This window comes from Terrapene carolina, unplaced genomic scaffold, assembly GCF_002925995.2.
Source record: "Terrapene carolina triunguis isolate 2854851 unplaced genomic scaffold, T_m_triunguis-2.0 Scaffold210, whole genome shotgun sequence".
Lineage (NCBI taxonomy): Eukaryota > Metazoa > Chordata > Testudines > Emydidae > Terrapene > Terrapene triunguis.
Window position 1 is genome coordinate 33,540,948 of NW_020664561.1, and position 24,150 is coordinate 33,565,097.

The 24,150-nt window shown below is 36.7% G+C and overlaps 1 protein-coding gene across 5 annotated transcripts in view; it reads right to left on the reverse strand.

The window, feature by feature from the left end:
• The window catches only part of LOC112119096 (polypyrimidine tract-binding protein 2), an 80,642-nt gene that overhangs the window by 42,405 nt on the left and 14,087 nt on the right, over positions 1-24,150 (reverse strand). For 4 of the 5 annotated variants that reach the window (XM_024217658.2, XM_024217657.2, XM_024217655.2 and 1 more), the window contains exons 3-5: positions 17,222-17,297; positions 907-1,079; positions 219-362 (exon numbers count right to left, since the gene is read on the reverse strand). In XM_024217658.2, coding sequence (XP_024073426.1) covers positions 219-362; positions 907-1,079; positions 17,222-17,297 — 393 coding nt within the window. The remainder of the gene's footprint in view (positions 1-218; positions 363-906; positions 1,080-17,221; positions 17,298-24,150) is intronic. The other variant, XM_024217659.2, reaches the window with a different exon arrangement.

Sequence of the window (24,150 nt, forward strand, 5' to 3'; positions counted from 1 at the left end):
TAACCATGAAATACATTAATAAAATTCTAACATGTAATTGCAACATGTATAATTCCAAACTCTATGTCTTTTATAATATCTCAATAAACTGCAGCTATTAGAAATAAAGTTTAGTTTATACAAAAATATATTCATGGCTACATAGTGTATAGTTGAATGTATGCTAAGCTTAATTTGCTATTGTATGCATTCGTTATACTCCATAACAGTAAATATACCTGGTTTAGTGTATTATCAGTCTTTAGCTCTTTATGATTAGAATACTGAATATAGATGGGTTGGTTACGAAGATGAGGTGTCACAGCAGAATAGTAATTAACCATAGTGATAGCTGCTTCTTCTGTTGCCAGCTCCAAAAAAGCCTATAATGTAAGAATTAAAAAAAAAAATAGTATTTACACACTATTTACACTTTGTATTGCTAGAATAAAACACATTCACATAATGAAGGGATCTGATAAGATTTCTAGTTTTCATGTTTTGCCCCCCCAAAAACCCAAACAAACAAACAAAACTAAGCTCTCTGGAATGGGTCTGTAGTTGGCAAATAAACCCCATATCTTCAAAGACATCATTTTAAGTCTGCCCAGTTTAGCAAACTGGGGTTTGTGCACATAAAATGATACCTTTGAAGAGGTTGGCCTAAACAGTTAGCTTGAAAGCCATATTTTTTGAGTGTCATCTGCTCTGAACTATTAGCCTGTCACTGCTTTCTAATATAAAATAGACTAGAAATAGTATGGAGCACATGAAAGAGGAATGCAAATTGAAAGAATGCAAGGCTTTTCATTTTAATTATTTACCATTACATCCGGATTAATCTCAGTAAGATTTTACCAGTATATTTGGAATTAAAAAATACTTAATCATTGTACTATAAATGGAACTCTGAAACAAGAAGAATACCTGATTTTTTCCTTTTAGCATCAGGATGTTGGTTACCTTACCAAAAGGTAAGCCTAAAGCAATAACTTCTGTTTCTGTCACTTCACCAGGCAATTTCCTGATATGAAGAACACGAGAAGGAGCCCCATCCATTTTATCCTCTGCTTTGAATTTCTTGTTGTCATTACCATTGGCTGAAAGACATTTTTAAACTCCATTTCATATTTACAAGTCAGTAATATTTTAGAAAATATCCACATAAGCAAACTTTTCAAATAAGATGCGCTTTGTACTTGATGCTAAATATTCAAGTCATCATGTGAGCTATGCATCCTTCCATTCATGTCAGCAAAGCCATTTAACATTTACCTACAATTTCTAAAGGAACTAACAAGCAGATGAAAATGTGAAACTGTCAGAGGTCGTATGACCAAGTTTGTGGAGAACAAATGTGATGCCAGAGGACCAGAGACAAACCTATGTAATTGATAAACAAGTCCAGTTAATTTCACTTTGATTGTGAAAAAAACCCTAGAATAAATCGATAGGCAGGCACTTATGTAAAAAAAATCCTCTCAGAGCCCAGCCTGAGTAATAAGAGTTGTTGTTGGAGAATTCCACAAAGGGAAGAGAATGGAGAAGTCCACCATCTTCAACTCTTCAGAGAAGTGAGGGTAGCTCTCAGTCATAACTACAGCATTATATTCATATATTAAAGTCAGAGGGAATCATTAGGCTCTCTAGTCTGCCCACATGTATAAAATGGCCATAGAATTTCACTCATTTACCCCTGTACTGAGCCCAATAACTCGTATTTGATTAACTCATAAAGGCATCCAGTCTTGATTTAAAAACATCAAAAGCTGGAGAACTCCACACTTCATTTGGTAGTTTGTCCCAATGAACCTCCACTGTTAAAAATTTGTACCTTATTTCTAATTTGTATTTGTATGGCTTTAACTTCCAGCCATTGGTTCTTGTTATGCCTTTCTCTGCTACACTAAAGAACCCTGTAGTGCTTTATAGTCTCCCTGTGAAAATACTTATACACTAATCATAGACTTTAAAGTCAGAAGGGACCATCATGATCATGTAGTCTGACCTCCGGCACAAAAACTTACCCACCTACACCTCATATCACCTCTCATTTTCTTTATGATAAATTAACCAGATTGAGCTTAAGTCTCTCACAGTAAGGCACTTTTCCAGGCCTCAAATTGTTTCTCTCTCTTCTCTGCACCCTCTTCAATTTTTCAACATCCTTTTTAAAATGTAAACAGCAGAACTGGATGCAGTATTCCAGTAGTGGCACCCCCATTGATGGGAGTGGGAAGGGAGAATCCACACAGTAGTAGATGCTTTGCCCCGACCTCTGAGGGTATGTCTGCACTGCAAAGAAAATCTCATGCCTGGCCCATACCAGCCGACTCGGGCTCACAGGGCTTGGGCTGTTTCACTGCTGTGGAGACTTCCGAGCTTGGGCTGGCGCACGAGCTCTGGAACCCTTCCACCCTTCAACTAGGGCCATGAGCTATTCTGGTGTCTATACAGAGAATTATTCACTAATAGGACAAGCAGTAATACCAGAGCTAAGAAAAAAATATTTGTAGGGGTTTTCCCCCCCAATGAATAAAAATTAAGCTGGCAAAACTCCTGAAATTAAGCAAGTTTAAAAAAAAAATCATGATTACTCTATGAAAATTTAGTGTAAAAGACATTTTCTAATAAAATGCAAAAAAAAAAAAAATCAAGTTACATTGTTTCATTTTGACTGATTATGACTATGTACTATTGAGTCCAGTTTCCTGACTGTGTTAACAAAAGCTATTCTGACTCATTGACAGATGGGGTTTATGCATCATGGGTGGACTCTATGCCAGCCCATAAAGAGGCTCTGTCAGTGTGAACAGCAGGGAGTTGATGCTACACTTGTTGTAACGTGGGTTTCTAAGGGCCCAAAGTCTTTTAAGGAAAGTGTTAAATATCACTTCACGGATAGTAATTCCAGGGAGCATTATTTGACTTCATATGTGTTATGTGCCAAGTTATCATATTTATGCAGAAATATGCAAATTGTTGATCTATATTAATAAAGAGCATTTGTCAAACTTCTGAAAGTTTCAGGAAAATGAAAACTACTGTGCTCCCTTCAGTCCTACCATATGTTAAAAACATACCCATAATTTAGATTTTTTATTAAATTAAGCTACATCTTAAAATACATCTTTACATGTTTAATTAAAGAATAAAGTATATTCAATATGGGATGTTACGAAACGCTTGCATAAAATTATTTATTATTTAAAGTGGAAGAAGATTTTCAAGTTTCCAATAGTTTTACTTATTAGTGATTGTTTTATATTTGTTACATCTAAGTGGAAATTTTTTCTTTATACCAAACAACCCAATGTACTTTTAAATTAGTTAGCGGTAGGATGAAAGAGCTTGTTGTTTAGCAAGCACTCAGATTTTCATACATATAGTTTTCTCCTTTCTTACATGTTTTAATAAGCAGTAACATTATTAACAATGCTGACATTTAAACTACTATTACTGGCATCTGAGTTAGCACTGATAGAAAAGAATAGGGCAGTTCACACCTCAAAGTTTCATTTCAGGCTCTCTGCAAACTCAGGCAGAGATCCCTGCATTTGTTACAAAAATGTCTCATTTTGAAGGCTTTCTTAGCAACCAGAACAGCCAGAAACTAACTTTATTTGTTTTTAAGGACTATGAAATCTGGGACTGAAAATGAAATATGGGACTCGGGAGTACAATTGAGAGGTCAGTCCATACTCCCTCATCTCCAGCTAGTACTTCACAAATCTACAAGGGTACATGCAAAACACTTTGGAAACACTGTATTAAAGGAAATATAATTTTATTTTAACATTGTGTGCATATTTTAATTATTATTTTTTATTGATCTTGTAGAAATAGAAGGGTAAATTTAAGATTAGATTTCAAACCCAATATACAAACTTTTAGCCTTTCAAATGATTGTTTGCTCTCCCCACACTTTGAAGTTGCTTGATATTAGAGTTATATCTAGAGTCCTAAGTATAATAATGAACTTTTGTTCTGGTCATTTTATCTTTGCATAGATACTCTGTGAGAAATTCCAGGCTCCTGATTGTTTAAAATGAAAACATACAGAGATTCCCTTTAACTTGTGGCTCAGAGTGTGAAATGGATGGTTGTCTCCACCTCAGCTCATCAAATGAGGAGACTGTTGCATGTAACAACAGAAAGCAGTTTACCCAACACCTCATGGAAAAGGATGGAGTTCCAACAGATGATAAGAAATGCAGTTTCTCAAAAATTCTAATTTCACCTGCTAACAGAAAGCAGTGATGTCTTGCTTCTTCCCTCTCTTTGCCAGCCAGCAGAAACCAATGTGTTTTATATGAGTCATGGATTGAATAACACTGTCCTTTGTAAATTTTTACAAAGTATGTATTAAAGTGAACTTTCAAAATAAAAATATTGAGTTTGAAAATATGAAATTCATTCAGTTTTCAAAACAGTTATTAGAAGCATTTGGCACTGAAGGAAACCTCTCCACCTTACTCTGCATGGTCTCTCACTTACCTTTTTAAATGATACTTCTCAACAGGAGATAAAGTTTAATGATATATTGTGGGGGAAAAGGGAATGATGATCCCATTTTAATACATGAAAAAACAGATGTTGTTCAAAGCCGCTGGAAGGTGAACTCAATTATGGTTAGAAAATGTTCAATCATTTTAACAATGGTATACCTACGTAATCAACCACTGAATGGCTGTAGCAATTATGTACTGTGGCTCATCTCAATCACAGACAGATTAAGGAAACAACAGGCCAGCCTAAAAGGTCTTCCCTGATGCAACAGGCTAAGAAGTAAATAGGGGCAAGCCAGGAGAAATGTCAGTGTTTCAATTCTGCCAAAAATTACAATTACAGTATTTGGCACGTTAAATAGTTGACTGCCAACAGGCCTGTATTATCATGAAATCTAACTTTTACCAGATCTGAAAAGCCTAATCAGTTTAACCTCCTCCCCCACTGCTATTTTCTGGACAAGATAAAAATTAATGTTCACAAGGAAAAATGTGTGCAACTCACTGTGGAAAAGCATCATCCAAAAGGATCATCCAAATGATCATTGTTACTAAGCTGAATTATTTGTTTAGTATTATCCCTGTTCCCAATTCCAAACAAATCCCATCTTCAAAAGACACATCTACAGGATGGGAAAATTCCAAAGCTCTCTCTAGGTAAAATGTACTCAATATTCAGTTACATACCATTTAGTAATCTGTTAGTTAAAAGTAATCTCTACAATAGCCAAAATTATTATCACTTGGAATTTCACTGAACACCACACACCCACACACACACCCACCCCTTCTCAAAAGTACTGTCATCACTTTTCCAAATCTATACACAGAACTCCATGATGCTGAATAACCAGCAACAACTTAAGAGACTGATGGGTGTGCTATACATATGCTACTATTTTAAGTCTATTAGATGCATAAGACTCCTTGGGGCTTAATCCCCTCCCAAAGATTAGAAACGTTCTGTTTATTTAGCATAAACTGAGTTCTTGAAGTTGCCTGTTTAAGAATAGTCCAGACCTTTCACTCCTTCAGCAAGGTATTGATAATTCCTATGAAGGGCAAAACAACCACTTACTTTCTTTTAAGCAACCAAGAGGGTCAGGGATCAGATCCAAAGAACAGAGAATCATACACATCCTCAATAATAGCCATGTTAAATGCAACCAATAGATGACAGATCATCCGGAACATGTGGCTCTCAATCATACAGGCTGCAGAGACCGTCCTGGAGCCAACTCAGAAGTCAGAGCTGCTTTAGAAAGAAAACAGCTAATCCCAAAGCCCAGAATAATACCAAGCAATGAACAATGGGCCAACTTCATGTTGGAAATAGCTAAATTTGAAAAAAAAAAAAAATTACTAGCATGAACTGTCACTTTTCCTTTTTTGTTGAAGAATTAAAAAAATCCAATTTTGTAAGTGTTCTGAGGTCAGAGCAATCTATGTTAGACAAAAATGTACTCCATCAGTAAAACTTTCTTATGGCAACTTAATTTAACGTTACTGTGAAAAACTGAGATGTAATTGAAGATTTAATCTGAAAATTAAATTTAAAAAATTAGACATCTCCTTGCTATGTTGTGATACAAATGACCCACTGTAACAAACATTTTCTCTTTCTTCCTCCTACAGTGAATGCCCTGCAGTTCCCTTACCCATATTTGCTCAGCCTCCATTACCTAGGTCTATAGCAACTTCTGTGTAGTTTGGGCAAGGTTTATGCCCTGGAAGAATACCTGTCTATTAAAAAAACTTTACTTTCACCTATTGTTTCTCTTGAGGAGTTAAAATTTACCATCTCAATCTTAACTATAATTCTCTTGTACATATGCACAAATATAACAGTTGATATTAGTTCATCGGCTAAAATCTGATAATTACAACTGGTGAACTCAAATAACCTCAATTTCTTCTAATTGACCTCCTCACACAGAAAGGACAAAAGAGTCAAATTTGGGATTTTTTCCCCCTGTATTCAGCAGTCTGAATAAATCAAGATTCACATTTTCAGCTGAATGGAAACATAAAAATTAATTTTGTCAGGCACTACGTTACAAACATCTGTATTATACTGGATGCGTAATTAAATGATCCTGTTAAGATTGTAAATTAAATATTCCAGCATATTTCTTAATATGGATAATTAATTTTAATAGGTCTGATAAAGAGCCTGAAATTGGGAATAGGATCTCTCCCACGTACAAATAGGTTCCCAGAATGAGGCAACTGTGGAGATAAGTTATTATATTAATACTGCACACGGAAGTCTTCAAAAGATATCCTAAAGAGTTAGCTATTCTTTAGATGAAAACTGAATTTTTACTGTTTGACATTAAGATATAGAAAAAAGTCACTAGTGAAAATGCATTAAGCATAACTAAAATAACTGACCATGATTAATACCATAACATTTATTACATGTTTTCAATCTGAAACCAAACAATGCAAATATCTAATAGTTAAATAAAATTAGTGTGACCTACTATACATTGGGGGAGCGTCTTGTTAACCCCCACATTCCTCATCTGTATATAATTGTGATATTGCATATAAAGCATGCCATGTGAGATATCAGGAGAAAGGTTAGAATAGTGTCTTTCAGCAGATCAAATCTAAATATGTGTATTGCCAATGCATTTGAAATTATAAAAATTGTGTTGTATGGTTTTCACTAAAATATGCTGTGGGTTTGGGAGGCACCCAGATTGACAAGGGAGGTAACCAACAGCAAGGTAGGTGCTGTTGAACAGACATCACCAGCAATTGTCCAGCAAGGGAGCTACAATGCAATGACTCACCTGCATGAGACCACACCAGGAGAATTGCTCAACCTTGCCTGGAGACTCAGCAATGCCCATGAGACATGCCTGTACTTGTGTTCTACAAGCAGATGGACTAAGGGTATAAAACAGAAGACAGCGGCCACATGCTTGGCCTCCCCTGCCCCCACCTATGCTGCAAGCAACAAGGACACTGAGAAGACTTAAGACTCCAACAGAGGAGACTGGCCCAGGTTTCAAGGGTGAAATCTGTGTACTATGAACTGCAATATCCAGTGGGGTGAGAAAAACTGCTTAATCTAGATGTTGCCCAATCTAATAGACTTGAGAATTTAGACTGTGTGCTTATATTTTATTTTATTTTGGTAACTAACTGACTTTTTGCCTATCACTTAAAATCTATCGTTTGTAGTCAATAAGCTTATTTTACGGTTTATCTTTACCAGTGAGTTTGCCTGAAGTGTGTGGCAAATGTGCTCAGGTTTGCAAAGGCTGGTATATATATCCACTTTCCACTGATGAAGTGGTGAACCAATTAATAAATTTGTACTGCTCATCTTGAGCAATGCAAGATGATATATTCTGAGGCAGTGCTAGGAGCTGGGGGGATTTGGCTGGTGCCTTTCTCTGTGAGATTCATGAGTGGCTCAGGGAGGATTCATGTAACCTAGCTGGGGTGGGGGGGCTCTACATGCAGTTGTGCTGAGTGATCATAGCGCCTGGAGGGGCTTGCTGCTTGTCACTAGCAAGGCAATGAGACACAGCCCAGACTGGAAAGAGTTAAGGGGGCACAGCAGTCCCACAGTCCCTGGGTGCACCTCGGGGATCCTGTCATAATTAGTTTGTATCTAAAAGAGATACATGGACCTGAAGTTTTAAGTGTCACATCCAAGACACTTATCATACTTAGAGCAATGTTTCCCAACTGGTGTGCCGAGGCACACTGGTGTGCCGTCACGTCCAAACAGGTGTTCTGCAGAATTTTTTGAAAAACTGCAAGTGAGAACAAAGGGGGGTGGGGGGGAAGCTGCCTCACTGCCCCAGCTCCTCCAGGGGCAGAGCAATCAGAGCTCAAGCTCCCTCTCTTCCCCCCTCCCCTCCTGTGTGAGCAACGGGTCGCCTCCTCTGCCCCTCCCCTATCCACTGTCAGCCGCCAGCCAGAATGAGGACGAGCCCATGGAGCTCAAGGTGTGCCATGGCAGAGAAAAGGTTGGGAAGCACTGACTTAGAGGAAACGGAAAAGGAGCTGAGACTGCACGTTTAAATTTCAAAAAAAGAAATAATTTTTGATTGCCAACATGAGCTAGTGAACAGATTTACTTTTAACTTTCCTGAAAATTCTATCTTAAGTCTAGGAAGGGGTGTTGACACCAAGCTCAGTAGTGAAATACCGAACATACAAGAAAATGGATTTAATCTCCCCTACCATTTCAAATCTCATTGCAGACTTCATTATGGAGTCACTACAGTCACCTCTTTAATGTACACACACTTTTTAGAGCAACTTGCCATTTCGGGTTGCCACATTTTGGGGAAAACGTTAGGGACACTTAGTCATGGTCACACAAACACTTCATGTAAATCAGTCCATTAAATAATGTGTATATTTACCAATATTGTGCATAGAACTATAAACTTCATCTTAAAAAATGTATATAGATTTAGCACTGCTACAAGTTTCCAGCCCTGGTAAATGAAGACCTCCGCTTATCTATAGCACAGTGGCAGGGTAAGCGTCTCATATACATTGCCCTGCTAACATGCCTCAATCTGATCTGGAGCTACTTTCTTTACAGGTAAATAGCTGCCCATGCAGTTCCTGGCTTATCTGAATCTGTCAGTAAAAAGCACAATGATGAGTTTATGATTTAGGAGTTGGAACACAGAGTCACACAACATCCATTATACGGTAACTTTCAGTCCCTACAGAGCCAAGCTGGATTCAAACTGGTGATCTTCACAGACCATTAGCAATATGTCAAGGCATCCACTTGTAATCACAACAGAGCCTATATAACTACTGTACCAACAACTGGGAATTTTGTTTAAAAAGACTATTTTTTACAGTTATAGTTTTACCTTTCACCCAGATTTTTGAATAAAAAATGCTGTCTAAAGTTAAACTGCCAGCAGCAACTGTGAAATAAGGAAGGTCCAGTAGGTCTGAAGAATAATTTTAATTCTAACTTAAGATCAACTTTGCACTGAAGTTATTTTTGAAAATTTTAAGCTACTTTATGAGACTTTTAAGCTACTTTTTTGTTCTGTAGAATGACTGTCTGCCCATTTATTTCCAAAATAAAATAAACTAATTGTGGGACTTTCCAAGCCAACATTTACTGTAATGGGAAAGCTCTTCATTTGCATAAAGTTGACCCAATCAATCCTCACTGGGTGATGTCAGTGACTTCAGAGTGACAGTGCCACATTCTGACTTGCCAAAGAACTTCTAAGGATAGGTTTTTGTGAGGAGGAGCCAGCCAGGCTGTCATCTTTAAGACTTGGAAGAAAAGGAGACTATATTGCTTCTGGCTATATGACGCCAGTCCATGCTGGCCAAGAAGACCTATGTTTTCTCCATTCCCTGCTTGGCAACCAACCAAGGGGCAGGAGTCCAATAACTTGTAAAATCTAAGACTTGATAACCACGAGGAATCAGCTTCTAATATTTCCCATCAACATTAACAAGCTGTGCTGAAAATGTTACCAGCTAATCATTATTAGCTTCCTGAAGATGCATGAAACCATAACAATGTAAATCATCTTCTATAAGTTTCACACGTTTTGATTTTATTTTTTCCAGCAGGACAACACTCCTAGGTGGTCTGGTGTTCTCTCCTTATTAGGCACAGTTAAGTAAGAGAGTGTGTGATTATTTGTAAACCCACATAGGGACAACTTCTAAAGTCAGCCACAGAAACAAAAATTAAATTAAGTACCTTTTCTAATTTAAAAAAAAAAAAAAACCTGATCTCACATGTAAATTTTATGGATTAAGATTATGTGCTTAAATCCTGATGAACTGTTCTCTTTACCTTAATTGTTTTATGTTTAACATGGAAGTGAATTGATCTTCACGGTGTGAGTCTTTTGACAAACATAAAATCATATAAATTGGGACTGAGAGTGGAAATGCCCTCCTATTTTGTGACTGACAGCTAAACAAAGACTGCCATTTTACAAGATTAAAAGAGTTACAAGCAATTGTTATCCTATTTGGCATTGTTTAATTAGATAAACAGATAATTAGATTTATTTGATTTGTTTAATATTACATAATTGTGATTATTCATTTTAGTTCATTAATAAACTATATATGATAGGAAAATTGTGTCTGATTGAGCAATTTACCAGATGTCAAGATAACAAGAACAGAAAAATCCAAGGCACAGATAATCCACCTAGTGGTGATGCACAGAACCTATCTTTCTACTGTTTCCAAATAAATGCTAATCAGAGGGGATCCCCTGGATATATTTCAAACACAAAATATGTTAAGAATATTAAGATTGCAAAGTCAGGCACTCAAAGATGGGAAATACCAAAATTAAGGTTACCTATGTAACCTTAATTCTGCTCTCTTGAGAATATGCATTATAATAGTCTCTAATTATTTGATTGCATACTATTTTTTCCAGCATGTATCACAAACAGGGTTTGACGCCACACCTTCAGATTCATAGGATAGAGTTCTACCAATTGCTCTAAAGAAATAACTGGCAGTGGGTTTGTAGACCAGCTACTAGAAGACATAGATGGCCAGCAATTTATACAACTGTTTATTAGACAGGAGTGGAATGTTGGGTATATCAGAATTCCTGGCTCAAGGAGGTAAATGTCTACCAGTTAAGCCAAACACATAGATTTTACACACACATTGACATAAAAGCTGTAAGTCTATATTTTTATCTCTATTTTGTGTAGTACCTAGCGGGTAGGGATTTTGGTAGTGAGTAACAGTGGGTATGTTAATGTTATAGTGAATTGGAAATTGATCCTCTGAATACGATATAGTACTATTAATATAGGAATTTTGAACTTTAAATATATTTTTACAATGTTATGGATCAAAATTAAGGTTGGGTGCACAATATAAGTTAGGTGCGATAAAGATGAGTTAAGTAAAGTAGTAAATCCCTTAACTATTCATTTCCAGATTTACTGTTTAGGATTTTGTCTTCTGCAGTTATATAAGGTTTCATAAACAAAGTTACAATTCTTGATGTTTTAGCTAGATTCCACTGAAAACACACTTTCAAGCATAAAGCTTATTTTTAAACCGTTTTTGCTTGTGAGCTTAATGTATGCACATATATGCACAAGCACATCTGTATGATAATCAAACGTCAATTTACATTACTACATAATGATAAACTGGCCAATATATCACCAAAACTTAGGATGGGTAGTAATTTTTTTAAACTTCCAGCAGATACTATTAAAAATTACTATTTGTGAACTTAGTTACTCAAGTACCTGTAATTATAACATTTTATTGTTAACCACTGTCAGTTTAGCTATGGCTTTATAAAAACAGGACATATAAATTCATTCATCAATCTATAACAATGCACCATTAGCATTGTTAAACCATATTTTAAGATATACATGATCATTTGTATGACACATTGCTAAGTGTTTTGTGAATGCAATTAAATATCTATCAAAGCATATCTCTAATGAGACAGAGTTAAAAGTTACCACAGACACTGGATTGTTAATTCCCCAAATTTTAGTAGGTTTAATGGAGCAGCAGCAGCCACTGCTACAGTTAAAGTTGGATAACTGTTTCCATTCTGACAGGTTTCAGAGTAGCAGCCGTGTTAGTCTGTATCCACAAAAAGAACAGGAGTACTTGTGGCACCCTAGAGACTAACAAATTTATTTGAGCATAAGCGTTTGTGGGCTACAGGCCACTTCATCAGATGCATAGAATGAAACATATAGTGAGGAGATATATATACATACAGAGAACATGAAAAGGTGGGAGTTGTCCTACCAACTCTAAGAGGCTAATTAATTAAGAGAAAAAACGTTTGTAGTGATAATCAAGATAGCCCATTACAGACAGTTTGACAAGAGGTGTGAGAATACTTAACATGGGGAAATAGATTCAATGTGTGTAATGGCTCAGTCATTCCCAGTCTCTATTTAAGCCTAAATTGATGGTGTCTAATTTGCATATTACTTCAAGTTCAGCAGTTTCTCCTTGGAGTCTGTTTTTGTTCTGTTTTGTTTTCCATTCTAATCCCTTGTTTCCAGTCACTCAACTTTCAGGAACTTTAACCCCATCAGGCTGAAATGTTCCATTCTTTGTGTCTGCCCACTTTTTTGGGGTGAGGGTGGAGAGAGAGAGAGAGAAGAGAGATAAGATTTTGCAGATTTCAGGAAATACAGTTTGGCTGTTTCCAAGTACAAGGAACTAGAAAACAGACATACTTTTCCATACATGAAAATATTCCTGCAATTTTTATTGAGCAGTCCTACAGTTGAAAGGAATAAAGTTTCAGAAGATTAAATTTGGCACAGAAATAGCACACCACAGAGGAGATGCATGTTTCCTTGTTCTATAGAAAATAAATGTGTTTTATAGTTAAATCTTAGAATGAGTAAGAGCAATTTTTTTTCACCGTATGCAAAGTACATAGTTAAGGAAGTATTTATTGGGCATGCAACATTTGCCTTCTTAGTTGACTAGTGAAAAGCACAGGGAAGCATATTGTTAGAGACACCAGTTTAAGACCAGTTAGTGCAGGACTTATGACCTAGACGACATTGGTGCCCTGCAGAATACCCAGAATTGAGGTAAAATTCTAATATTTCCTTGTTTCCATTCTGGTCCATTTCATAGAGTATCAGAGTCCCATTTAACATCTCTTTGCTTGGAATACTTTTCAGTGAGTCAGTATCTGCCATACATTAATATAAAAGGGATGATTTAATAAACACTGGAAGGAGGGCTCATGCTCTCCAAAGACTTCTGACCCTAACTAGTTTAAAATAGGAAACAAGAATGGAATTTTACATCAGCTTCAGAATTGATGAAGGACAACATTTACTCCAATAGTTTTTATCTGTGATTTTGACGGTGCAGCTCTCAGCTGTAGGTGTAAATGATGTCATCAACTATTGCTAGAAAAACTCTGAGCCCTGACCTTTAATCTTAAGCAAAGACAAAACTGCTTTCCAGAATACGTAGTGGTTGTTAGTTCTTGTCTTCACCTTTAAAACAATCTATTCTAGCATCTAGGATTTTCTTCTCAAATGTTATTTATGGACTTTTCATGCAAAGGATTCACAAATCACTCGTAAAAACTAATTTTGATATAGATACATATAGCTTAAGTGAAATACAAACACTTCTGGGGTTGACGACTGCACCTTAACACCACATAGCTTTGAGGAAATGCAAGGGTGCAGAAGTAGGTGTAAAAGTATTGATACCAGAAATAACATGGAATAAAGAGATCTGGACCTCTGGACAACTGAGGATATTTGATTTGAAGTCTATTTTGGTAAAGGTCTGTGTACTTTGGAAGCCAAGTACTCCAAATCCTCTTGTATGTTCTGGTTGCAGAATGTTTACCACTGTTTAACAGAGTTGTTTCCGGCTCCGTTCTCTTAGATTCTAAACTATTAGTTTCAACCTGCCAAAGTCAGAATGAAATGTTGAAGTTTTTCCACAAACACGTCTTCATGATCGTGTGTGATGATGGCCTGTGAGACCAATAATGATGCAATAAGCATTACAGATTCTTTACCTCGTTTTATTTTGCAAATCACCCAGACAATATGAAAAAAATGGGAGAAAAGGTTGATATACAGAAATCCTTAAAGGAAAGAGAAGGTGTCTATCTTTCATATCATTCACCGTCTATTTGAAGAGAATTATGATTGGAATTTTCAAAAGAGACCAGGGGAATTTGGTGCCCAAGTCTCACTGAATTAAATGGGAGCTGGATGCCTAATTCCCTTGGGTTCCTTTGAAAATCCCAATCTAAAAACTTAGACAAGTTTAAGTGAAAAAAAATCTGATCTCTTGCTTCTTGTTGTGCAATTATTTATTATTTTTACAAAAACGTTTTTAAGTGCTTTACAAGGTATAGGACGAAAGGGGAAAGAAAGGAGAGAGAAAGCTTTAAAAAACAAAAAAAGAGTCTTCATTATGAATCACTGTTGGGGTAGAACTAATGGTAGGTGGACTCTGGGCTGCGTGAAGGTAAGTTGCTTTCAGGTGCATTTTCACCAACAGGTCACATCCCGGTTACAGAAATGTAAATTGCCCTCTTCCTTCTCTTCTTCTATGAAGACATCAGCTTGGACAGTATTATGGAATCTGATGACAGAAGTGACAAGGTCATAAATACACCTTGTTTCCCAGGAATAGTAGAAAATGAAGACCAGGACAAATCAGAAAGAAAAGTTCTTGAGAACTACACAGTGCAAAAGAGGGAGGTAGAGTCATTTCTCGAGTGTGTTATGGAGTAGCTACTGTTCCAAATCATGCTTCCTTTACAAACAGAGTGATCAAGGATTATATCCTTTCTTTATAAGGGCTTCACAGTAATGATGCTTTGAGTGTGATAGCAGAACTCTGACTCATGTCAATACTATTACATATATATAAATTCAATGGCAGAGAGGCCAGAAGAAAGATTAGAGGTGAACCTATTAGTCTATTGACCTATAATACATTTTTAAATGACATTTCAAACCCATATGCCTTAAGACCTGGTCAAGAATTTGAATAAGAAAAATGCTTGGTTTCCCTTTTAGACTTAATTACACCTTAGTTGATCATTTACATTATGAGTGGTTGAAGAAGAATCTGTACTGACCTCTCGCTTGCAAAGCTGGAAAAATATTCCCTGGCTCTGGATACAGCTGGAAGGATTGTCCATTAGATCTCACCAGACAAGATGTGGGAGTTAGTCAATATTTTCTATTCAGAGGCTTATGTCTCATAAGAGAGATGGACTGAGGAAACAGGTTATGTTTTGATGAATTCCTGAAAGTTTTCTCCAAGGATATTTTCAAGACTACCCATTGAAAATGACAATTATATTACTGCATTCAGGAGCATCTTTGTTAGGGATTCTTATATTTCTTTTAGAGTTTCCTCCTCTTTTTCCAATATTTACTATTACCATTAGAATGGGCAACGGACCTGGGCATCATAGAAGAGCTCAGGTTAAGATTATTTAGTTCATTGAAACTTGTGGCTAGTTTGACTGTAAAATAAAAGTATGGGCTAAGATTTTTCAAAAGTGACAGTGATTCGGAATAGCTACCTTGAGACACCTTGAAAGGCTCTGATTTTCTCAAAGTACCAAACCCCATTTCTCTGAAAATTGAGCCCTATTCGGTGTTTTAAGTTGGATACTCAAATCACATTTTAAAATCTTGACCATAGTTTTTTTAAAGCCCAATAGTATGGTAAATGAATATTTTTCAACAAAAATCTTGAGTTCATTTGTTCCATTTGAGTACAGTGAAGTCTTTCACAACCAACTGGTGGCCCTTGTAAGAGCCTGGGGGAAAGGATCAATTTGAGAAGAAAGTAACATTTCCAATTTGCAGTCAATTTAAACTAATTTAGTTCTCTCAAATTTGTGTTTTAATATTGGCTCACTTGAAAAGTGACATTAACTGTAATGTAGCAGTAAAACTTGACAGTAATATAGCTTTTTTGTTTAGAATCTTCTTTGATTAAATAACATGGATTTAGTCCTGATGCATAGAAAGTTTGGGAGCAGGGGAGAAGGAATCATAGTTTTTCCCAGAAGATGGAAAAGACTGTAAAGAAAAGATGGCAAGTCAGGACACTTTCTAACTCAAGCATACTATTATTGTGTCCAAGGATACCTAGAAATGAAATAGGGATATCCCCCAGAAGCAAAAAGGAAACTAGGAGAGTTGGGTAAAGCACTGGTGTTCAGAAGCCTTCCTTTAATCTAAAAATAATTTATAGGCTCTCTGTAGTGGTTTTAAAGCTATGCCACAGTCATTAGCACTCAGGGAGGAAAGTGCTACCTTTTACTGCAGGATTACTGCTGATATGGTCCACTGATAGTAGGAGCTACTAGACCACGCTGCTGCACTGCTGTGGAGAATTCACCTACCACAGTAAAGTGGTGAGCTAAGTCTTCTGATTACGACTATTTAGATCACCCACTAACAGACTAGAGGTATGAACTAAACCACTCTGCCACCAGAATGAAAGACCTAAGTGGTAGGTGTGCCAAAACAGCAGGCCGAGCAAAACTCCTTTGACAGATATACTCTGAAATAGTTGTAAGGAAGTTATAAAAGAAAGGGGAACAAGTTTCAATTACTGAAAAGCCAATTTATTTGGAGTCCCCAGCAGTTTGACAAAGGAACACTAACACACGCTGCATTGAAGTGCTGCTGTGAGCCTAAAGCTGCTTCCATACTAAGGCAGTGAACTAGGATCAGAGTCTGTGCTGTGGCAGTTTAGCTGAGGGTTATTAGAATTTTAATTATTCATAAAGTTACTCCACTACTGTGAAATGAGCAGGCTAATCCAGCAGGGATGCCCAGACATGTGGATGCCTACACATGACAAAGTTAAATTCCTATAGCAGTTCCTGTTAGCCATTATTTGCTGTTTCACTCCTTAATTTGAAGAGAATTGTATAACTCATTCCATATTAAAAAGTGTAATTTCTTTCATGTCCCATCCAGTTCCCCAGCCTTAAGAATTGTTTCATCATCTGTAAATTTCTATTAATTTAATTGGTTTACTCGTTCAAATATTTTTTGAGTCTTTCAATGTAGATACAGGGTTGTTAAAGTCTGGTGCATGCCAACAATTTATTCTTGTACAACAGGATGGAATCTACTTTTACTATTTTAATTTTACTATTTCCCCCTTGTAAACAGGAAACGATTCTGAGATATAATGTTAGATTTCTCCTTTGAAACACTTACCAGTAACTACCATGCTGCTCATGTTAGAGTTCGGACTATTGAGTACACTGCCTGAAAGAAGTTCGTCAGATCCTCTCTAAAAAGAAAGAGACAATAAGAGTTTTTTTCCCTCTATTTTTGTCATCTTTAATGTTGATATTAAAAATATCAGTTTGACAGGGCAAATCCCTTCAGAGAGCTTTAAATGAACATTACATAAGATTTGGCAGATTCTCCCTTTTCAGAAAAGTGACAGTAAATAAAAAAAATAAAATCTAGACAATACAGTATATTTACATAGCATCTCTCGATTCAAATATTTCCATACACACAATCACTTCATCCACAGCTGAAATGCAACCTCCAGGGACCACAAGAGCTGTCCAACAGTACACGACTTACGAAATATTTTAGAATAGGAAGTTAATATTTTATCCACTGAAACTAAATGGGGAATTCAGGCAAATACTGAAATTAGAATTTGACCAACGTGCTAGGGCTAGCACTCCTATTAGAAAAAGTTCATAGCAGACTGTTGTGTTTTGCACTTCTTTATAATACACCTCTACCCCGATATAACGCAACCCGATATAACACGAATTCTGATATAACACGGTAAAGCAGTGCTCGGAGGGGGAGAGGGGGGAAAGGGGCTGTGCACTCCGGCGGATCAAAGCAAGTTCAATATAACGCGGTTTCACCTATAACGTGGTAAGATTTTTTGGCTCCCAAGGACAGTGTTATATCAAGGTAGAGGTGTGTATATAAAGGAACGCGAAAATCCTTTTTTTTTTTTTGTTGGAGGATGGATTTCTTTTTGGTTTAAGCTTCATAAAAATATGAAGAACATCAAGTCTATTCTTTCTGAGTCTTCTTTTTGGATGATTTCAATGTGGAATGCAGATACCAGAGGAGATTTGGTGTTGAATCCTTAAAGAGGGATCCTTTCCCCCCAAGTGTTTGAGTTAAATAGGTAAAAAAAATAAGTCTGAAGCAGTCTAAACACTTAAAAATATATACTTCCCCTCTCAGTGATCAGGTTTCATTTCCTTCCAGGATAGAAAAAAAAACACCCAGATGCCCAATGTAAAACAAGTAGGATTTTTTGTTTGTGTATTTTTTTTAAATCTTTCAGGCCTTCCTCAGAAGTCAAAATGAATTAAAACGGGCATAAACCTCCCCTCCTTTGCATGTCATCATTAATAGGCTACTGGATTTTTTACGTCCAAAAGAGGTTAGGGCCTCAGTTTTGTGTCTTAATTCAAAGGTATCTCCAGTACCCTCAGCACTAACCCAGGCCATTGGGTCATTGCTGAAAAGGATGAGTGCCAGTTACTGAATCACCAAATATTACTTTGCATGGAATCTGTTTCCATTCTGAGTACTGACCACAAACTGCTTTACTTACAAAAATCTTTATAATAATCAAGATGTTTCAGACTGTACTGTCCTTGAGGCAGGTATTATCTATCTCTGTTTGAAAAGCATCCTGTATATTTTGGATAGTTCTTCATTCTAAATAATAAATACATACTAAACTAATCTGAGAATATCACAATACTAAGTGGTATGCTTATACCAGGATGCATATAATCAAGCCCAAACTGTAATATTAGTGTATATATTCTATATATATATACACACACACACACACACACACACACACACACGTATAGGAATATGAAGAGGAATATATAAACACGTTTTGAAGTATCCCATATCTAAAATCCACAACATACCAAGCCATTACAGTCACTAAGCTTATTCAGTTTTGAGCACTAGTTCTCAAAGTTAAACAGACTATTTTAGGTTTCAAAGTAGCAGCCGTGTTAGTCTGTATCCGCAAAAAGAACAGGAGTACTTGTGGCACCTTAGAGGCTAACAAAATAAATTTGTTAGTCTCTAAGGTGCCACAAGTACTCCTGTTCTTTTTTTGAATAATTTTAGTTTGCCTCACACCCTTGCTGATTCTAGATTCTGCTCTACACATTTTGGGGTTCAAACTGGCAACATGATTTGACTTTAAATTTAATAAAAGAAAACAGCAATGAGTCTTGTCAGAGGAAACCATTTTTAATTAGATCAAAAGAATGAACTTAAAACAGACAAAATTGAAAGCCAATCAGAGAAGCTATGGAACCTTTCCATTATTCACTCTATATGACTATTCTCAAGTACAAAGATGACTGAAATGTAGCAGATGAAACTCATTGAAATGTTTTTTCTTTCTCTTTGAAGATCTAAATTTCTACCCCAATATTTGCTAAGGGGAGGATATCATAGTTTGACATCAAAATTATGGAAGTAAAATCATGGACGACAAGATGGTTGAATTTAAAAAATACCTACACTTCTGTGCAGTCAGCCCACCAATATATTTCCACTGAGGGATATTTTACCTCTGTTTGCAATGGACAAAAATAACTAGTGATGGCAGCCATCACAAAAAAAAAGTAGTTATTTTTACTACTAATTAAACAGATTATACACGGTTGTTTAAAAAAAACCAACACTATGGTAGTTTCTCAACAAAAAAAAAAACTTGTAATATAATATTACTGCATATTTAAGATTTCAGTTTGCTTGTAAGACACAGCCCTTCCCCTACATCCAAAGGGAATTCCCATGCTGCTCACTGTACTGACCTGGATATATTCAGATTCTGTTTTCATTGCTTCACTTGAGGGCAATTACCTGCTCATTCTCATGCCTGAACATAGATGACTCACAGGCCACATCTCTAAGAGTGCTGGATCTAGGCACATGCAATTTTGAGTCTAGAAGGCTTTCAAGTCCCTTGCTTCTCATGATTTTTTCTTTTTGTTTTGGAAAGATGGATGCTATTTCAGTCTTGGCAAAGCAACAACTCTTAAAATCATGGAATCCTGATCTGTCTTAAGTAAAAGCCAGAACACTAACCCTACGAAGGGAAGACTTTGTACAGAACAAACTACTCGATGAACTACTAGTTTACAACTTAAACATGGAGGGTATTAGACCCAGCCTCTTAAATAATCCTGACTCATGCCTGCAAATTCTGTTTTGTCCTTCCTAACTCATCCTGTCGCCCTCAACACAGTCTTTCACCAGAAATGTGAAGAAAAATATTTAAAGTGTGGTTCTACCCAGAAAAGCAGATGTGTAAGAGTGACATTGTGAGATTCCTCATGCAGGACCAAATTTTGAAAAAGAGATTCAACTGTCAACTTAAGCCTTCAATATGTGACTCCTAAAAGCAATTTACAAACTTCAGAAGCATAAATTGCTTCATGTACTGTAAATCTGAAATATAAAAATTAAAAGAAGTGGAATGTAGGGAATGTTTAACTGTGTATAATACCACTGCACAACAAATACAATCAAATCTTTTAGTTCTTTCAAAAATTACAGGACAAAACTATAGAAAAGGAGGACGAAAGTGCAGAGACTAGCCACAGTGTATAGATCTTTGCTTTAAATGTTGCAACTAATTTAGTATCCATATTATAATTCGTTTCAAAATGGTTTGTCCCAACACGTATTACTTTGAAAATGTATCTAATCTGAATGCCACAGAGGTTATGTTATACACCTTCCTAGTTTTATCAGGCCATTACAGTCATCAAAATCCCCTGAAGTCTAACCATGAAACCATTCAGGCTGGCAAAAAAATCTATTGTCAACTATTTTTCCCACATCTCAGGAATAATATATTTTAACTATAGTAGAAATCTCTTTCCACATGTAAGAAGCAAAGAATAGAAATAAGAAGCCAATTCGCAAACATTTTTAAAATCTATTACTGCACTTAAAACTTGGCAGCTACCAAGTTTTATTAATTGCCTCGTGAGGACCTGTCAAAAAAATTCTAAAAGTCTAAAAATATATATCCAAAAGTTGTCTGCCCAATTTTTTATTAACTCTTAAGTAGAGAAAAATGTTTCGGAAGTCGATTCTTATACCTAACGTAACAGATTTGTTTAGGTTGAAGAAGGCTTAATAAAAGCATCACTCAAATTTGCAGTCTCCTCTGACAATGGAAATAAACAAAACACCAAGTAAATGGTGTTGACTAAAAACAGTCAACAAATGAACAAAACTATCCCTCTATTTCAAACATAGTAGTAAGAGCCAGCACTATCATCTACTCTACTGTGATACAATTAATATCTAAACAGTTTTTAATTACAATCTGGTGAAGGGGATATAATAATTAAAAAAGAAATTCTGTTAACTCTTGGGAGAGATTTTGATTTACCGATGATACATATCTATTTTAAGTAGAGAATAGGACACTTTTTTTCTGTGATGAAAGAAAGCAGAAAAAATGTTAAATGGTAGTTTTAGTTACATTGTACATTTACCACAGTTAGTCTCAGCCTAGGGGCATATGTCAAGCCATGAGCAGAACACCACTGTGAAACACTCAGGGTATGTTTACATTGCAATAAAAGACCCACAGCAGAGCCACAGCTGGCCTGAGTCAATTGACCGGGCTCTGAGACTTGGTGCCACAGGTTTTTTACTGAAGTGTAGATGTACCCTTAACTTCTAACAGCATCTGCAGGCAAGTGAAAACTATCAGTATGATGGAGGAGTAGCAGCATTCAAAAACAAGTGTTCAAAATAATCAGTGACTACCATTCCAGTAGCTTGAGTCATTCTTCTTCAGGGAAAGTTTCTTGCAAATCCAAAATATAAAGTGTCTTCAGGCATTTAAAAAAAACATTGTCTCCAGGGATGAAAATACTAAGAGTTTGAGTTAGTATATTGGGGGGAAGGAGAGGGCACAGAACAATAAGCACTCATTTACAGATTTCAATTTGCATGAGAGATAGATATGAATTTAATTAATATTCTGTTGTCACATGATGAATTTTTAGTGAAATACAGCATGCGTATATTTTGTTTATGCTTATTTAGTGAAGAGGAAGTGCATTTATGTATAAACATCTTACCGTACACACTGACCTCAAACAGCAATATCCCCAATCTGCTCCAAAAATAACTAACAGAAGCCAACTCACTTTGTACAGCAACATAGAATCACTAGACTCCCCAAGGCCAGGGCCCCAAGAATACGAGTTATATCTGTACACATTCTCATCCTACCTACAGTCCAAAAGAAATTCCATGCAGGCTCACAGGTATGCTACAAAAATCCCCAGTTTCATCTCTGCCACATCACCATATAGACAAAAGACTTGTCTACACACAGTTTTTTACTGATTTAAATACAATTTAGTTAAATCAGGACAAGAATTGTGCGTAGACCAGCCCAACAACTCCGTATTCCACCACCAGGTGGTAACTCATTGCAGTAATTTGTTTTTAAGTTCACTTGTCTTTCTGTGACTAATTGGACATTACATGCATGTGTGTCCTCGTTTGTCCTATAAGTCCTCTCCCTCTTCCTCACTTCTCACCTCAGTTCCCTGTAAGCTGCACGTCTGCGCAGCAGCCTATTTAGTGCCACGCAGGTGCTCAAGGAACCCACCTGGGGACCTGCCGCGGCTGGTGGAGGGGCGTCCCTTCCCCGGCCCCCAACTAGCCTGGCCCACAATTCGGTGCAGCAAGGGCGCAGGGCGCCCCTCCTCTGGCCCCAACTCTGCTTTGGCACGGCACGGGCCAGCCTCAAGCATGGCCAGAGTAGCCCAGACCCAGCCATGGCTGGGAAGCCCAGACCTGTGATCACTTGCTTTGAGCCAGCAGCCTTATAAAAAGGCAGCCAGTTGCCAACCTAGTGAGCAGTGAACAGAGGCGAACCAACCGAGGAGTTCATCTAGGGATAGAGCCCACAGAGTTTTTGCCTTTCAGGCTTCTGGGAACAATAAATACCAGGGTGGATAAAAATCAATTATTTAAAAAATAAAATAAATAAAAAGTGTTTTTTATTTAAAATTAGATTTTTGATAAGATGCTTTTTGAGGAAAAAAACCTATCTAAAGACAGTTTTAATTAAGATACATTATAGCTCAAAAGGTATCTCCTCATGGAATAGGGATTATAAATTCTATAGTATGAAACAATATATTCATGTAATGTTTAAGAAAAGTTTTGTAAATGAGTTCCAACAGTTCAAGGATTACGGACCCAATTTTATGAGGTTCCAGGGGCTTCTGTATAGATTATTTAGGTTAATCTTTCTATCTACCCAATGGACTCAGTGCTCAATCTAGAAGATACCATTAGAGATGCTTAGTTTTGCAGTTCTCAAACTGGATTTGTGTCACCAGAGATAACATGCTTATTAACAGCAAAGATATTTTAAATAAATAAATAATATATAGAGGTGAGAAAGAACAGAGCTCAACCATATTGTCCTTCTGCAAATTTGTGTACACAGAGTTAATCCCTTACCTCTCTCTAAACGTGCAAATTTTCAAAAAGTTCAATGTTGGGGGCAGAATAGATCTGGACAAGGGGAAGAAGTCTGGAGATAAATGTGAGAAGGGAGGGACGGGCAGTAGAAACAAAAGTGAAACTGTTTGAGCAGCATAGTCCAGAAGTCTTGTGGTCTTTCTGAGTGTAGCCTTCATTGATTTGAGATCTACTATACCATTCTCTCACTAGAAGGGAAAACCTATAAAGGCAGCAGGCCGTAAGAGAGACCCAGTTTGGAAATATTTTAATGAAGTTCCTCTACCTGTGGGTAAGACAGGCACGAATGCAAAATGCAAACAGTGCAACAAAAAAATGCAAGGCCTGATTACCCGAATGAAACAACATCATGAGAAGCATTCCTTCTCAGGAGAAAGTTGCGTTGAAGATGATGAAAGGAACATGTCTGAACACGCAGGGTCTTCAGGTTGGTAAACTTTTATTTCATACTTCTTTCTTAAGGACTGCTTGTCTTCCTTCTGGACTATTCTTGAATTCTCATGTTTGAGAAAAAAAGTATAGTTGTTACTCTATCGTACTATCATTTTAGATGCAGTTGTGATAAAAAATAAATAGCTGAAATAGGCAGA